The sequence below is a fragment of the Neolamprologus brichardi genome, chromosome 4, assembly GCF_056152115.1.
Source record: "Neolamprologus brichardi isolate AB-2024 chromosome 4, ASM5615211v1, whole genome shotgun sequence".
NCBI classification, from domain to species: domain Eukaryota; kingdom Metazoa; phylum Chordata; class Actinopteri; order Cichliformes; family Cichlidae; genus Neolamprologus; species Neolamprologus brichardi.
This window is the reverse complement of record NC_142107.1, coordinates 12,332,855-12,349,255: the sequence shown is the minus strand read 5'-3', so window position 1 is coordinate 12,349,255 and position 16,401 is coordinate 12,332,855. Positions and strand designations below refer to the sequence as shown.

The window sequence follows — 16,401 nt, the reverse complement described above, 5'->3', positions numbered from 1 at the left end:
TGCAGAACTCAATTGAAAAAGGAGAGTTAAATCAGCTAATTTAAAACCACGCGTAGCACATCCTGCCACTCCTTAATGTATTTAACAGATGTTAGGCAAAGTGAATTTGAACCTGTTTCATCCATTTAAAGCTATTTTAGGTTTTCACACTCTAAACGTCAAGCTTACGTTTGAAGATTTTTTAAAAATGCTTTCATCTACTGCTTCCATCTTCATACCTATCTTCCATCTCTTTTAACCCTATCAAGTTATAAATGCTCATCCCTCTGACCTTCACCATTTTTTTTTGTACATCTTTCTTCAGCCATAGCTAAGGAGGTATGCAACAACAAAGCTCTGCTGTGGTCAGACGGCATCTGTCCTTTTAATAATCCTGGTTTTATAACTACACATCAAAGCGTTAAAGGCTAACATAATTGAGTTAACGAGTGTGTTTGGTATGTAACCTGATCCTTTTTCCCTGTTAGGACTGTGGTCACAGTGTGTTGACCACAGATAGAGACAAACAGAGAGAGAGAGAAGGAGTGAGAAGGCCCTAAAGCCTTGCAACAACTGTAGATTCATGCTGTGGGTCTGGCAAGCTCCACAGCACTCTGGGCCAGCACCAAGCTAATGAAAAAACAACACAAGGGTAATGCTGGTGTGGAGCTGGGATCGCAGCACCGCGCACACGGCACAACTGCCCCGGTCAGCACTGGCACTGGCCACAGCGCCAGTTGTCACGGCCTTAATCCTGCCTGCTGAATGACCTCATCATTGCCTGCCTGCCTTGCTCAAATAGCTGCTGTGACTCGTTACAGCAGCAGCAATAGAATGACCTCACCGACTCAACACACTCACACAATCACATGCAAAGTAGGCTAATAGGCTGGTGTAATATCCAAAACATGCAAAACCAGAATAGATTAGACTTCTTTTTTTTTTTTTTTAGATCATTTTAATGTTCAGTGTGAGAGTTCTACCTCCAGCTGATAAAGTGGAGGTGAATTAGTTTTATTTTGAGTATTTGGGGTAAAATTTATTCATTGTTTTTTATCATTCAATTTAAGCCCATAATAAAGTTTTGGCAGTAAGAAATGCGAACTCATTGAACTAGTAAATGAAACAGGATGAATACATGTTTTTTAAAGATTATAGATAAAGTATCGTGAACGAGCGTTTGCCCCCTTCCTTCTTATTTTTCCATTTTTGTCACAGATCATCAACTACATTTTATTAGACAAAGATAACTTGAAAATTGAAAATACACTTTTTAAATGATGATTTTATTTATTTAGAGAAAAACTTTATCCAAGCCTACCAGGCTCTATGTCAAAAAGCAATTGCCTACAAAACCTAACAACTGGTTTTCCTTCTTGGCAGCAAGAACTGCAATCAAGCATTTTTGATAGTTGATAGGGGTCTTTCATCGCCGGGGGGTAATTTTGGCACACTCTTCTCTGCAGAATTGTTTTAATTCAGCCAAATTGGAGGGATTTTGAGCATGAACGGTCTGTTTAAGGTCATGCCAAAGCATCTCAGTTGGATTTACGTTCAGACTTTGACTTGGCCGGACCAAAACCATCATTTTGTTTACCTTTTTTTTTCAGTTAGCAATTGAGAGACAGACTTGCTGGTGTGTTTCAGCTTATTGTGCTGCTGTACGTCCTGACACTCTCCTTCAGGTACAATTCTTGGTAGAGAGCAGAATTCATGGTTCATCCATTTGGGCAAGTTCAGTCCAGGTGCTAAAGCAGCAAAGCAGCCCCAGACCATCACACTACCACCACCATGTTTGACGGCTTGACTATCGGTGTGATGCCATTTTTTATGAAATGTGAGATGGGTTGCTTTTTGAGATCTTTTAGGCTACTTCACTTTCTCAAACAGGTTCTATTTAAGCCGTTTCTTAATTCAACAGGTCTGGCAGTAATCAAGTCTGAGTGTTGCTAGTGAAACTGAATGCACCTTTTCAAAAAGAATGGAGCTAATCACAGGTAAATCATGATTTAACAACAGGGGGCAGTCACTTTTTCACACGGGCCAGGTAAGTTTGGATAGTTTGCTCCCTTGAAAAATGAAATCATCATTTATGAACTGCATTTTTGATTTAATCTGTTTATCCTGGTCTAATTGTAAAAGTATCTGATGATCTGATATATGGGCAAAAAAATAAGATAAAATAGGACAATCAGAATCATGGCAAATACTTTTTCACAGCACTCTATACTTGTGCAAACTTTTCCTTGAGCGTCCTTGAAAGTGACAAATACGACAAAACACATGATGCAAGTTTACATTTACTGCACTCGTATTAAATAAGATCCTGTCCTGCACGTACAGCCCAAATTATCATGAACATAGCTATTAACAGACATAAACACAGATGTACCTGCTGTCCATGAACATATATCCACACACAGACACACTTGTCTGCGATGAAAATAAAGAGACACTTGCTCTGTTGGCACCTCCTCCAATCACACAGGCCGCCTCCACTCCTTCATCCCAGCTGTCACAACTGCAAAAACTCTACAAATACACACGCGCACTCTTGCATATTCACACTCACCCACACACACCACTTTTCCTGCTCACACCTTTTCCCGCTCACCATGGCTCTCTCCAGTTGGTGCTCGTGTGCCCACTCTCAGCTGCAGCTTGTATGTAAAGTTTATGTTTGTGTGCATGTGCCGTGTCTTTTATTGACGTGGTTCCAGCTGCGTGCAGACACGAAGAACAAACCTCTGCTCCTGAAGCAGTAGAGTGGACAAAGAGTTGCCGCCTTGAAGCTGTGAAAAATTACAGCCACCTAAAAGTCAGTCTGCTCTGTGTCTGAGAGAGGGGAAAGTATTGAAATGGCATCGGGTAATTTTGCATCTCCTTGTTGTGAATCTCTGCTTTTTCTCTGCTTTACACACCCTTATATTTTTGCTCCATGTGTCCAACCTGATACAGCTCACCTACTGAGTTAATTTTGGGCCACTGGATCTTATGATTAGTGCGTGTGAAATCACTCCTGTGCTTACTATGCATGTTTTCGTCTCTGTGTGTGTGAGAGTGAGTAAGTGCAACAACAAATGCTTCCTGTTTGACAGCAACACCATGTGCAAGGTCATAAATCTGATCACCAGAGCAGCAGATACAGTGACAGTGTTGCTCGCAGGAAGCACCCTGGATTAGCAAGGATTTATGGGTGGACTTTGGATAACACAACCCATCACTTGTGAATGCACCCAGTATCCTGTTTCTTAAGATGGCAGACTGGGATTTTTGCAAGTGAAAAGAAAAAGTGTCTTGATACTTCAATCCACGAAAATAGAAAATGCTCAGACTGAGTTCAGCTTTAGTAACTATCTGCAATTGAATAGGGGAACTGAAATAAGGAGCAGATATCTGGGAGGGGAGTTGGACCTCTGTTAGTGATTATTGCCCATGTGGAGTTTTTTTCCATTTTGGTACCCTGGCTCAGACTCTTATGTCTGGATCTTTTAAAGGGTCCAGTGAGGTTTGGGCATGTCTGATTTTCAACACTTCAGATTAAACTTTTCTACAGCTCCCTGAGGCCTTACTAAGGCAGACCCCCTGTTGACTTGCAGCAAAATTGAAAAAGAAAAAAACACAACTGTGAAAACTAGAGGTGGAAATTGCATGTGTGACACTGGGATGATGTGGTGACGTCTTTGGAAAGGTAATAATTATCGTTGTCACCTTCGTTTTTTTATGATGCCAAGGAAAGAGAATTAAAACATTTTCAGGATGACAGGTTTGAAGCGGGTGCTTGGCTTAATTTGTTTAGCACATTAAAAGAATTGAGGCATTGAAGGACATGATTGTGCCATGGCAATTTCAAGCAGCCTTAGCACATTTGTTTCTGCAAAGCACCGTTTCTTTGCAATTTCTCAGCTAAAGTACACAAAGGTTCCTTTATTTCTGCTTCTAGGTCAAAATTTATAAGTAGACAAAAGTTAACAAAATGACCTTACGGCTGCAAAGAAACTGCATTAAAATTCAACTGAAATATCAGGATTTCACATTAGATATTCATGGTGTTAGTCAGACTATCCATCTAAAATATTTTTCATTTGTCGTGAACCGGGCCAGAATCAGCCCGCCAAAGGCTGTCAAAGTGAAGAAGGGCATGCATTTTAGACTTTTAACTGTATTTTCAAAGGTTTTACATTTTTTTCTACTGATGAAACTAAAACCATTCATGTCACACCAAAGTAAATAAGCAATAGATAAACAATGAAATAGCAGAAGGTTCCTGTTTTCTATAACATTATCTAATATAGAAATGTGTGATTTTTAGAAACAAAGACAAATCTGTTAACAAAAAGTATCAATTTTATAATTGCAGGACAGTCAGCACAAATAGATAGTAGAACTTTTTTTTTTTTTTTTACAATTTAGGCCCAAAGCAGCATTTCTTTCTCATGTAGAAAACTGAGATGTACTCCTGAAATTGCCCTTGTTTTTTTATTTTAGAATATGTCTAAACTTATTTGCACTGACATAAAGAGGAGTTTCTCTGACCGTTACAATGCTTTACTGGTAATATGCTAACACACACACACACATAATTATTGCAAACAGTCACAACAGCACTCCCTGATGGCCGGAGCCTCCGGCCTCCTCCAGAAGGGCAATTCACTCCCCCACACAGTGCCCAAACCATTAACCCAGCCTCACTTCAAAACATGACATGCCAGAACAAGCCTGATCCACAGAGGCTGACACCCCAAAACCCAGGCAGGACCCAAGTGATAAACTTCCAGCTTACTGGTACCAGAAACCACAGGACATCCTCAGTCGTCCCTGTCCATACGCCAGTGGATCAAAGCTGTTTTCCTGGCATGTGGAAGCGCTCCTGATAGGTGATTTTAATATTGTGGTTTAGTGATCTATGAATTTGAATTTATTTTGGAAAATCAGACAAAGTGTCGTCAACATTTTTTTAAGAAATCAGAAAAAGAGTACTAAAATACTGACAGCTAATGGAAACCTGGAACACAGAAAGGATTCATAAGTAATAAATGAAAAAGGTTGGGAAACATCGCTACATAACAGTGTCAAAATATTCCAATAATACCTCTTTTTAATGTGTGTGTCCTGTAAGTATAAAGCTGTTTCCCTCACTAACTCTATAACATGTGGCAAATGTCATGGAGCAAAAAGCAGGATAAGACTTATGGGATTATAGTTGAAGTAAAGCATTCCTTGAGTATTTAAATATCTATAATAAAAACTGTTCTGTTCATATTATACCTGTGCACTTTTTTTTTAATGTTTTTTATTAAAATATATTTGATATAACCACATACAAACAACTAGCACCCACCCATACTTTTCTCTGAGACACACATATACACTCAGTGTGTTTTTCTCATTTAAGTTGCCTCGGGGAGCGAATAAGTGCCAGGCGGTACCAGTCCACTGTTGGCTGCTCTCGCCAAGGCCTGACAAACAGGGGTTCGGGCTGGCAAGATGCCCCCTGCCCCCTCTTGCAGCACTCAGGCCACAGGCAGCTGACAGAAGAAGCAGCCAAAAGATCAACAGTTGCTGTGACTTTGGTTGAGCGACTGGCCAGGCTGCTGCACGCCACCCAGCACACACTCAGGGCACCTGACCCTGAGTAAACTGACAAATGCCAAACATTTGGGTGTGCCTGCAGAGTGGTCTGACCCTGAGGGTTCAATGACCTTACTACACCAGGTACCCAGACACATACACAACTACAGGTATTATTTTAACACTTTTTCCCCCTTTTTTCTCTGTCTTTCAAGCTCTCGACCAGCTATATTCCACTTGCAATCTCCCACACAGTAATCATCATGGAGCAAATCTAATGACCCTTGCACCAGGGAAAGAGTGCTGTAATTTGTGCCTGATTACCACGTTTATGTGACTGGATGCTGTTTTACAGTGCGCGATACTTAAACAAGTGCTTGAAATTAACGTCTGGTTTGTTACTTTCAGCAAAGGAAAAATACACTCGCTTCATTAGGTTTCTCTGAACTGCCTCCACATTTTGTATTCATGGGCCTTGGCACAGAAACTCATAAACATGCACAAGCATATGGCACCCTAACTGTACATTACAGCCTCTCGATGTAAAGTACAGTCGTTAGACATATTTAACTCATCTTGACAAGGATGTTAATTTTCCTGAAAGCAGGGATGGATTCCAGTGACCTTCCCTATCGACGTCCCTAATTCCCTCCAAAATGCCCAGCTGTTGCCACAGCAGACAGCTGCTTTGGGGGCAGAAGGAATCTCAGCTGTTGAAGGGAGCTGTGCAAAAAGGTTGGTGGATTTTCGGGTTTGTATTCCCCCCAAATCCACTCACTGCCCTGCGTGAAGCTGGGTGGAAAAATGCTGACAGACAGCAAACTGAGGGACGGAAAGCAGAGGCTACAGCTGTCCGTGTGTTAACAACCAAACTGCTCTGTTTCTACCCCCAGCTCAAAAACGACTGACTTTTGAGCTGGGGGTCAAATTAAGAGACATCCCCAAATAATCTGTGGGATATAATTTGGCTTGATGTGAAATTCAGTGTTGGGGATTCAAAAATAAAGAAAGGAAGAGATTCATTTGTCATTTTAGCAGCAAAAGTTTACCACAGTTATGTCAAAACCACTTAGGGATCAGCTAAATTCCAAATGCAATGATTTCAATACACTGATCCCTCTATACATGTGACTCATAACCTGTTTAATGCTCTGTTGTTTCTTTCTGGATTGATTTTCAGTTGTAACTTGCATATCTAAAATGTGACTTCCTCTGTGGAAATTTCAGCCTGATATTACAATTACGGACGCACTGAAAAGCACACTGAAAAGCTGAGGGGATAATGAGAGCTCACTTTGACTCCCTGATGTGGGCATCAAATAATGTCTCTGGGCTATGATTGCCATTAATAGACTAATGAGCCTGGACAGTCTGGAAAATGAACGGAAAGAAAACTGCTGCGGAAGTCATGCTGCGGAAGGAAAAACTATTATATGAATTAGAAAGGGTGTGGGTTAGTTCAGAGAGGATCAAGTGACCATCATTTACCATTCTTGATTATGGAGGCAACTGAAAAACCTACTGTAGTTTGGACAGAAGCAACCAGTAGTACTGATATATAAGCCAGACTCATGCAACAGTAGCACCTCTTTTTATTTTACTCCTAATAGTGATCTAATATAGTCGTTTCTCAATTTCTAAAACTCACACATTTAAATCAATCATATTCATTTTCTTGAAATCAAAGTATAAAGTGCAACTGTAGGTCTGAGTTTTAAGCTCTATGACTTTGTTTCTTATTGCTATACCGCCCTCTTGCGGCGCAATGTTGAAATCACAAGACAAGAACGTTCCACAGGTGGCCGAAGCGTTTCAGCTGTTTTTCTTTTGATCGTTCATGTATAAGAGAACCTTTTAAAATTATTTGTACTGACCTGCAGCCAAAAATCTAAGCTAATCATCAGTATAATACATGGAAATGTTGTACCACCTTAAAACGGCTTCTGTAACACAAAGTAGGGTAAGCTTATTACTAAAAAAGCAAAACTAGCTGCTTTAAAAGCAGTTTTGTTTTAAAGTATAATGCAAACTATTATGAGGCTTTACAACATATCACCTTTATTACATAAAAATCAGACTGCTGACAGAGAAAAATCTGAATGCTCTGTACTTTAGCACACACTGACCCAAAGTCCTGCAAATATCAAGGTTTCATTGAACGCAAAACTTCGTTTTTAGGTGGAAGAATTCCTTGCACACAAATCTGTAGCAAAGCTGTGCCGCTGATTTTTTTTCCCTCCTCCTGCTCTTCTTTTTCAGGACCGCGGAGAGCGCCCCTGACCCCCTCGATTGGAGGTTATGCTTTTGGAAATCACGTGATTGTGTTTAAACCTGAAAACCCCCCTCCTCTCTAAATCGACTTCAGCTCTGCCCCCTTCGGCTTTGCCGTTACTACGCGCAGTGCTGAAGCTGCTGTCCTGGAAAGAGCAACCTATCAAGAGCAGGAAGCGGCAGATCAACAACGGAAGCACCAGCGATTTGCGACAAATTCACTCCTACTTTGAGTGGAAAGGTGTCGAGGAACATGCGTTCAACGCACAGGTGAAAAAAATCACCTGATTTAACTTCTTCGCTGCTCCAACTTTTCGGCCCTACCTTGCGCAGATTCCGGTTAGATTTGCTTTTTGTTTGTTTGATTCTGTTGAGAATAGTTTTTTTTTTTTAAAGAAACAAACAAACTATAAAATCTTGAGACATGTCTCGCAAGAAGGCAGTCAAAGGCAAAGCAGCGACCAACAGCCCGTCCGCGGGCAGCCCCTCCGGGAAAGGGACCGGGAAATCTGCGAGAGGAAGCCCGGGCATCGTTCAGATGAATGGTGTAGTCCATCCCAGCAGACCGTCCATCAGCAACAGCAGCGAGTTTTATGACATCGCTTTCAAGGTAAAGGTGTCCGCCGATGTTACTCAGCCAACCCAAGTCACGCAAAAGTCGACTGTGTTGTAGGACTTTGCATGAAAGGGTGCGGTGGGGTATAATTTGCAAAACAACACACCCACGAAGGTCAAAAACTAAATATCGAGCAAATGATATGCATGCTTTTGTGTATGTGTGTGTATTTTAGGCACGATAAACCCGATTGTAGTCTACTTTATGCCTGCTGCTGCCGTTGTCCTGCCCAGCTTTCATTGTCTTCCGTTTTACCACCACCTTTATCATTTAAACAGCAGCGAACCCGCGACAGCAGCTGTGTCAATAAACAATCGATAACCCGGAGAAGGGGCGCATCGCACTACAACAGCCAACCAACAAATCATTTGCTCCTTCCGAGCAACCGGTTAATAACACGTTTTCCTCAGAAGCAGGTTGAGTTGTTGGTGTACACAACCTAATGTGAGGGTACTGGGTGTGCAGAGCTGCCACTTCACCTCAACACAAACACAGATTTACACCCACAGATTCCCTGTGTGTACTCCCAGCGTAGCTTCAAGGGGCCCTTGCCACCTACTCCGTGTTTTTGAAGCAGCTGTTTGATGTGAGAGGAGAGATGGCCTTGTGTTGCTTTTTTTCCATTTGAAAGAATGGATTGTTCCATGTAAGCCACTTAAATGAAGGGCTTCTACTTCCATATTTTCAAAAGGTTGGATTAACCTGTTTCAGTTTGGGCTCAGATTTCTACGGGTGAAAATCTCTACTGCCGGGCTTTTCTTCAGTAGCATCATATGCTGCCACACTGATTTCCTACAGCTCTGACAAGTGCTTTCGAAATTCTCTCTAATCCTTCTCTTTTGATTTCTTTTGATAATTCAGCACTGGATTATAGTCCAACCTGTAGATTCAAGGTTAGCAGGAGGCTTTTGAGAGATTGCACTGTACCTCTATCTGATCGTGCTCTGAAAAGTGTCATTTGTCGGGCATTTTGCCATGTTCCATGTATTATGGCTCTCTCTGGTCAATAATCACATTAAATATAAGAGAGACAGAGAATCCACCTTCTCTTGCACACTCCTTCAAAGGTCTGAATATGGGTGAGGCTTCTGAGGGAGGGGTCACAAAAGAAACAAGATTTTTAGAGATAAAAAGAAGTGGGACCTTTTTTAATTCTCCTTCCTGGTTCTTTCGTGTCCTCTCTGCTTCCTCTCTACGGACCCAGGAGGCGCTTTTAATTTCCATACTCCAGGTCCCAAAGTGCCTGAGCTAAACTGATAATAGTAATCACATAAAACCTTTAACCTAATCACAGCTCTGAATAACAAGAGAAATGTACAGCTCGCTTTTCTGCAATAAAGTTAACCGCGTACGAATACATCATGCACTTACAGAAAGGCTTTAAGGACATCAACTGGCCGCAGCAAGGAGTCACACATTCATCCACGTACACCTTCTTCCGTGGCCAAGCACCAGAATACCAGGACCAATTTAGCCGAATGATTCAGATGCGGCGATGACAAACAATCAGACGCTGATAGTTAATTAAACAAATGAGCAACAGCTTCCTCCTGTTCATGCTAATTATTTCAGTTATTTCTGGCATTTACTTTTTTTTGGGGGGGGGGGGAATCATATCCCTCACATGCCTCTAACTCACTCCTGCTGGAATACCTGTGCAGGTGATGCTGGTTGGAGATTCTGGTGTGGGGAAAACCTGTCTTCTGGTCCGATTCAAAGACGGAGCTTTCCTGGCCGGCAGCTTCATCTCCACTGTGGGCATCGACTTTAGGGTGAGTTTAAATCACGAGAGCCAAACAAAAACAAACATAAACCAATTCCCTGCACACATGCACTTTCATACACACTTTCAGATTGTGTTGTTTCTAAATGGGGCCATATTCTAATGGGATTTTCTTTTTAAAGCTATTCAGTCACTTTACATGTCCCAGAACTCTGACTATCTCCTGTGTGAGATGTCTCACAAGATACGATATTGATTTCTTAAATTAGTTCGACATGCTTTAGTTTTTTAGTCTCCCTGGGCAATCACAGTGCCTATCATGTGCCAGTTTCATGGTCCCGCATGGGCAACTATAGAGAAATTTATCCATGTCTTCTTTTGATCACATTCAGGTGTCTGTGCATGTGACAGAAACAGGTGTTCACTTAGGTGATACTGAGAATCATATTTGCAAAAATGTGCTACTTTTAATCATTAAGTCATAAAATGCGTTGTTCAGTTTGATGCCCATAGATTAAAATAAAAGTAGAAACAGGTTTATCTTTTTGCTGTATATTCCTTTTCTTGATAGAATCTGGCAGATACAGTTGTGGTCAGTTTACATACACTTGTTATCAGAATGATTGTTGTAATCATTTTGGGTGCTTTTAAAAGATTTGAACTGTTCTTTTTCCAGGATGCAATAATTATACAGCACACATCTTTAATTACTTTTTTTTAAAAAAACAAGAATTGAGTGTGCAATTTGAAATTTTGGGGGGGATTTTCTCTAATCTACACACATTTGAAAGTATGCATACAGGCTTAATTACACACACTTACTAACTGATGCTGAAGGCAATAAAAGGTTTTTTAACTTGACAAGGCCAAGGCTTATTAACATCATCGGTGATCATGATTGACTGCAACTGGTAGGTTCTCTTTGCCAGCATAAAAAGGATTTGTTTGACAGAATTTATTGGACTGATGTACTCAGAACAATGGGAAAGTCCAAGCAACTCAGTGAAGAGCTAAGAAGGCGAATTCTAGCTTTACTTTTGGTCACAATGACGAGCTGTATGTTTAAAAGTGAGGCTTTCACCAGCTGTCAAGCAAGGTGGTGGTTGCATTATCCTATGAGGCTGTTTTGCTGCCAGTGGCACTGGATCATTGCACAAGGTGTATGGAATAACGAAAAAGGAGAACTACCTCAAAATTCTTCAATTTCACTTCAAATCACCAGCTAGACAGTTGAAACTTGAGACGATCAATAAGATTATTGAATGGCCATCCTAAAGCTCTGACCTCAACCCTACAGAAACTGAATTTGTGGACTACGCTAAAAATCCAGGTCTGTGATGAGAAACCAATTGATTGAAATTGCCTCTACCATTTCTGTCAAGAAAAACATTCATGCCCATGATGAGTGACTGCAAATCAGTTCAAACTCCACATGTAACCGAGAATAACGTAAAAATAAATCTTTACATGTTCATGCTGAGATATTTTTTTGCTTGTTTTTGACAATTATATGCTATTACTTTGTAGACTAATTAGATTCACTGGCGATAGTTCAGCAACATGGCTGGGTACAAAAAGCAGTTTGGTTAGGTTTGCCGTTGTGTTAAATGTACCCCAAAGCACTTTACACATCCAGTCAGCCACACATTCACACACTGGTGATGGTAAGCTACATTGTAGCCACAGCCACCCTGGGGCGCACTGACAGAGGCGAGGCTGCCAGACACTGGCGCCACCGGGCCCTCTGACCACCACCAGTAGGCAATGGGTGAAGTGTCTTGCCCAAGGACACAACGACCAAAACTGTCCAAGACGGGGCTCAAACCGGCAACCTTCCGATTACAAGGCGAACTCCCAACTCTTGAGCCACGATCGCCCCAGTTTAAAGAGTAAACTGAAAGAATAAGAATTGAGATGTGATTAATGTGACTGCAAGTCATCACTACATCTACACATTCTTTACCATAGAAAGACAAAAATTTATATACTGTAAGCACTTTCCCCAGAAAGTCTGTATTATGCTTTCAGTCTGTATTATGTGTTTAACCTCTTTATATTTCTCTAAAATTAAAGCTTTTTAGTTTTAGCTTGCTTTGTAAAATCACCGACATGATTTAAATTTAATTCTGTTTTTGTCACAGGTTGCACGGCTTCCCAACTTTTTTGGGGGAACAGGGTTATAATATTACATAAATGTACAGTAGTCTAGTAATTTATGTTTGTGTGTGTCTGTGTGTCCCTGTGTGTGGTAAACTAAATATCCAGCCATTGTATAGTCCCGTGTGGGCTGGACGAGTTTGTGGGTGGGTGAGCGGTTGAATTATTTACTTATGCAATGTCTCTTATGACACTTATAGCACCGTAATGCTGATGCACATTTAGGCCTCTCCAAGTACAGAGGAGGCCTCTGTCTGCTACATTTAATGCTAATGGAGGAAAAAGAACCGGACGCATAAAGTTTAGCACTTACTCAGCTCTTTTGCCTTATTGACTTATTATTTAATCGCAGTGTAGCACAGAGCTGTATTACGTGAATAATGATCTCTCGTCAAAGCTCCCTTTGTCTTCTGCATGGGTTCGCGTTAAGCAGTTCAGTTCTTGAAACAGATCGCCCAGGACTCATGAGGATCGTCTGCAGTTCTATTTCTCTTATTATATTTTGTTGGGGTTTTTAAAAATTTACGTTTAAAACAGATCACAGAATGATTATAATTACCTAATCGCTTAAAACTGGACACGGATATCTATGTAAACATGAATGTTAACTTGTTTAAACAGTGACAACAGTGAGCGGCTTATCTGTTTGTTTTTAAGACAAAATACCAGGGCTTTGTTGAGTTGGAGGGAAAACTTGAAGGTCTGTGGTGTTTGTCTTCCCATGGAGAATACACAGAGAAAGGAAGAAGGACGGGGAGTGATTCTTATTTTTAGGACAGACAGTTTTGATCCCCTTTAGTTGGTGGGAAAGAGAGGCAATTTGCTTCGTATGGGGATTTGATCCAGTTCTCACTTCAAAGCTCTCCAGCAAGACGCAATGTTTTCCTTTCCCCTCTTGTTTATTGCATTCTCATCTCATTTAAACCTCAACATGTTCTCGGGATTAGAGTTGCATTAGTACATAGTTTGGCCTAAGATACAGTGAGTGTGAATGCAAAATGTGCTGCATCTCTGCACTTGTGTTTCGCTTCAAAAATCCATGCAGGATGCTTATAAAGGATTAAATTACAGATAAGAGTGAAAGGTTAGACCGTACCTTGCTTACTGTCATAACACAAATGGGAAGCAGACATAGCTCTCTATTCCACACTCATGGCGATGATATGATATCAACCCTACCAGGTTAATAGGGTGAATTCAAGTCTCTAGCTGCCTAATGAATCACACCAAGAAATGTTTGTGTCGCAGATTTATCACTGGTTCCAGAAATGCGTAAATGTGTCTGTCTTTCAAATTCGTTTCTACTTTCACATCACTGTTTTGCACATGTAAAAGTTTTTAGGAACTAAAATTTTAACCAGAGCAGTTCAGTTTTCAGGGTAATGAACTGTCTCTTGTTATAGTTCAATTGAAATTGAAAATTTGCATAAAAGTGGGACAAGTGATCATCTTCAGAGTCAGTGTGTTGACAGTTAATACAAATGCTAATGCATCGGGACTTTGCAGGTATTAGTGTGTGTAAATGACTTGTTACCCAAACAAAAATAAATTATGACAGATATTAAATGAAAGTTTTCAGAAATTACACAATTGGTGCCATTACTCCATTATACGAAATACATTTTGATATTTTACTTTCATACACTGTGTTGCCAAAAGTTTTTGTCTACTGTCTGATGTCAGCCCACCCTTTGCTGAAACAGCTTCAACTCTTCTGGAAAGTCTTCTATCAGGTTGTGGTTAGGACTAAACTGTAAAGGCCACTCAAGTTCTTTCAAACTAAACTCATTCATTCATGTCTTTATGGACCTTGCTTTGCGCACCGGTGCGAAGTCATGTTGGAACAGGAAGAGCTCATCCCCGAACTGTTAGCACAAAGTTGGGAGCATGAAATTTTCCAAAATGTCGTGGTATGCTGACGCATAGGAGTTCCTTTCACTTGAACTAAGAGGCTAAGATGAACTCCTGAAACACAACCGCACCACAATCCCCCCTGCATCAATCTTTACATTTGGCACAATGCAGTGAGACAGCACAGTGTTCCTGGCAACCTCCAAACTCAGACTCGTCCATCAGATGGCCAGACAGAGACGCGTTATTCACCACTTCAGAGAATACGTCTCCGCTGCTCTAGAGTCCAGTGCCGGCATGCTTTCTAGCACTGCATCCGACATTTTGCAGTGTACTTTATGACGTAAGGTTTGGACGCAGCTGCTCAGCAATAAAAACCCTTTCCATGAAGCTCTCTACGCACTGTTCTTGAGTTGCTGTTGTTTCCTATCGATTCCACTTTGTTACAATGCCACTAACAGTTGACTGTGGAATATTTATAAATTTCTCAGTGAGAAATGTCACGATTGGACTTGTTACACAATGGCAGTCTGTCACAGTACCACTGAGTGACACACTCTTTCACAAATGTTTGTAGAACCAGTGTGCATGCCTAGGTGCTTGTTTTTATACACCTGTGGCCACGGAAGTTACTAGAATGACTGGAATGGGTGAGTGACAGCTTTTACAATATAGCGTATGTTTGTGATTTACACATTTGCCTAACAAAAGATTCCTGGTTTGATCCTGTGAGAAATTTTAGTGTCGAATCAGAAAGGGCATTTGGCATTAAAATCTGCCAAATTAAACAGTCTACCTAACAAGAGGCAAAGCAACTAAGGAAAAAAATCACAGCATAATGACTGGAATATTATTACAAAAAGTCAAAACAATGGACAAACAAAAAAACAGCAAGGTTTTTGTTTCAAATTCTTTTGGAGACGTCTCATCTTTTTCAACTCTTTTATCAATCTCCCTCTGCGCCATCTGTGAAAATCTACTCTCCTGCATTGTCATATCGCTGAAAAGCATGTGAAGCTCCTCTTGGTTGTGACTTGAGCCCAACTAGAATGGCCATGTGCATGTAGTATGCCAATATTAGGAGGTGCACAACACCAAAGTGCAGAGGAAAGCATGCACTGTGTACGTCTCTGTCCGTTGCAATGAGATTTTCATGCACTGAGAAACCAATATCAACTGTAATTGTTCACATCCATCATACATTAAGTTTCCTTCATTTTCCTGTCACTTCCCTCCCTGGCATCCTGTTTGGCATTTCATGCATATTCTTGCTAAAAAATAATGTTTTGTTTATCCTTTTAAATGCTGGAGCCTGAAGGGATGCATTTTTTTTTCACATTTAACTCAATCCCACAGTTCCAAATAGCAACAGGGAATTTATCTGAATTTAATTCAGTTTTATTTTTATAATGCCAATTTACAACAACAGTTGCCTCAAGGAGCTTTATATCGCAAGGTAAAATCCCTACAATATTAGAGAGAGCTCCCCAACAATCAGATAATCCACTATGAGCAAGGACTTGGCAACTGTGGGAAGGAAAAACTCTTTTAACCGGAAGAGCCCACTGCCTTATCGGGCTCAAGAATGGGCAACCATCTGCTGCAACCAGCTGGGGGATAAGTGGAAATTATAAAAGCTAGAGAAAGAAAACAAAAGTTAACAAAATTTATTTATAGCTTAGATAAGAAATGTTGTCTGAATGAAGAAACAAAGGGAAATAGAAAGGGAAATGATGCCAGAGAGAAAAAGAAACACAAAATGCTCAAAAAGAAGCCTTACTCCAACGAACCTTCTTTTTATGTCTGTACTTGGAAAAACAACCTTTCCTGCTGCTTCCTTTTCACGGTGTATTTCATTTAAGGACAACAGAGAGAACGAATACTTCAGTCCTTCATTTGACAGAGTGGTTGAGAGAAGAGCATCACTTCTCACCTCTAGTAAGAGACAAGGGAGCTGCTCTCAGCTGTCAGTTATGTCTGCTGCACCCAAAGTGATAGATATCTTATGCAACCACAGATTTCGCCTCGGCTGGGCAGTAGTTTCATTTTTCAGCATGTATTTCTATAGTAGTGAAATGAGATATGGGATGTTTATATGAAGTTTATATGGATATAGTTTAATTTTGTGTTGCATAACCTGTTCTTCTGTAACTGTGTGCTTGTGTTTCCATCTCTCCTCCCTCACATTCTCCGAACAGCCAGAGCCCAGGTGAAGAATTCATTATTATCTCAA

The 16,401-nt window shown here is 40.7% G+C and overlaps 1 protein-coding gene across 2 annotated transcripts in view; it reads left to right on the top strand.

Moving 5' to 3' along the window:
• Positions 1–7,940: 7,940 nt before the first annotated feature.
• LOC102798624 (ras-related protein Rab-26-like) overlaps positions 7,941–16,401 on the top strand; it is a 54,751-nt gene continuing 46,290 nt past the window's right edge. For both annotated transcript variants that reach the window (XM_006791420.2, XM_087839824.1), the window contains exons 1-2: positions 7,941–8,431; positions 10,099–10,209. In XM_006791420.2, coding sequence (XP_006791483.1) covers positions 8,246–8,431; positions 10,099–10,209 — 297 coding nt within the window. In that variant the 5' untranslated portion in view covers positions 7,941–8,245. The remainder of the gene's footprint in view (positions 8,432–10,098; positions 10,210–16,401) is intronic.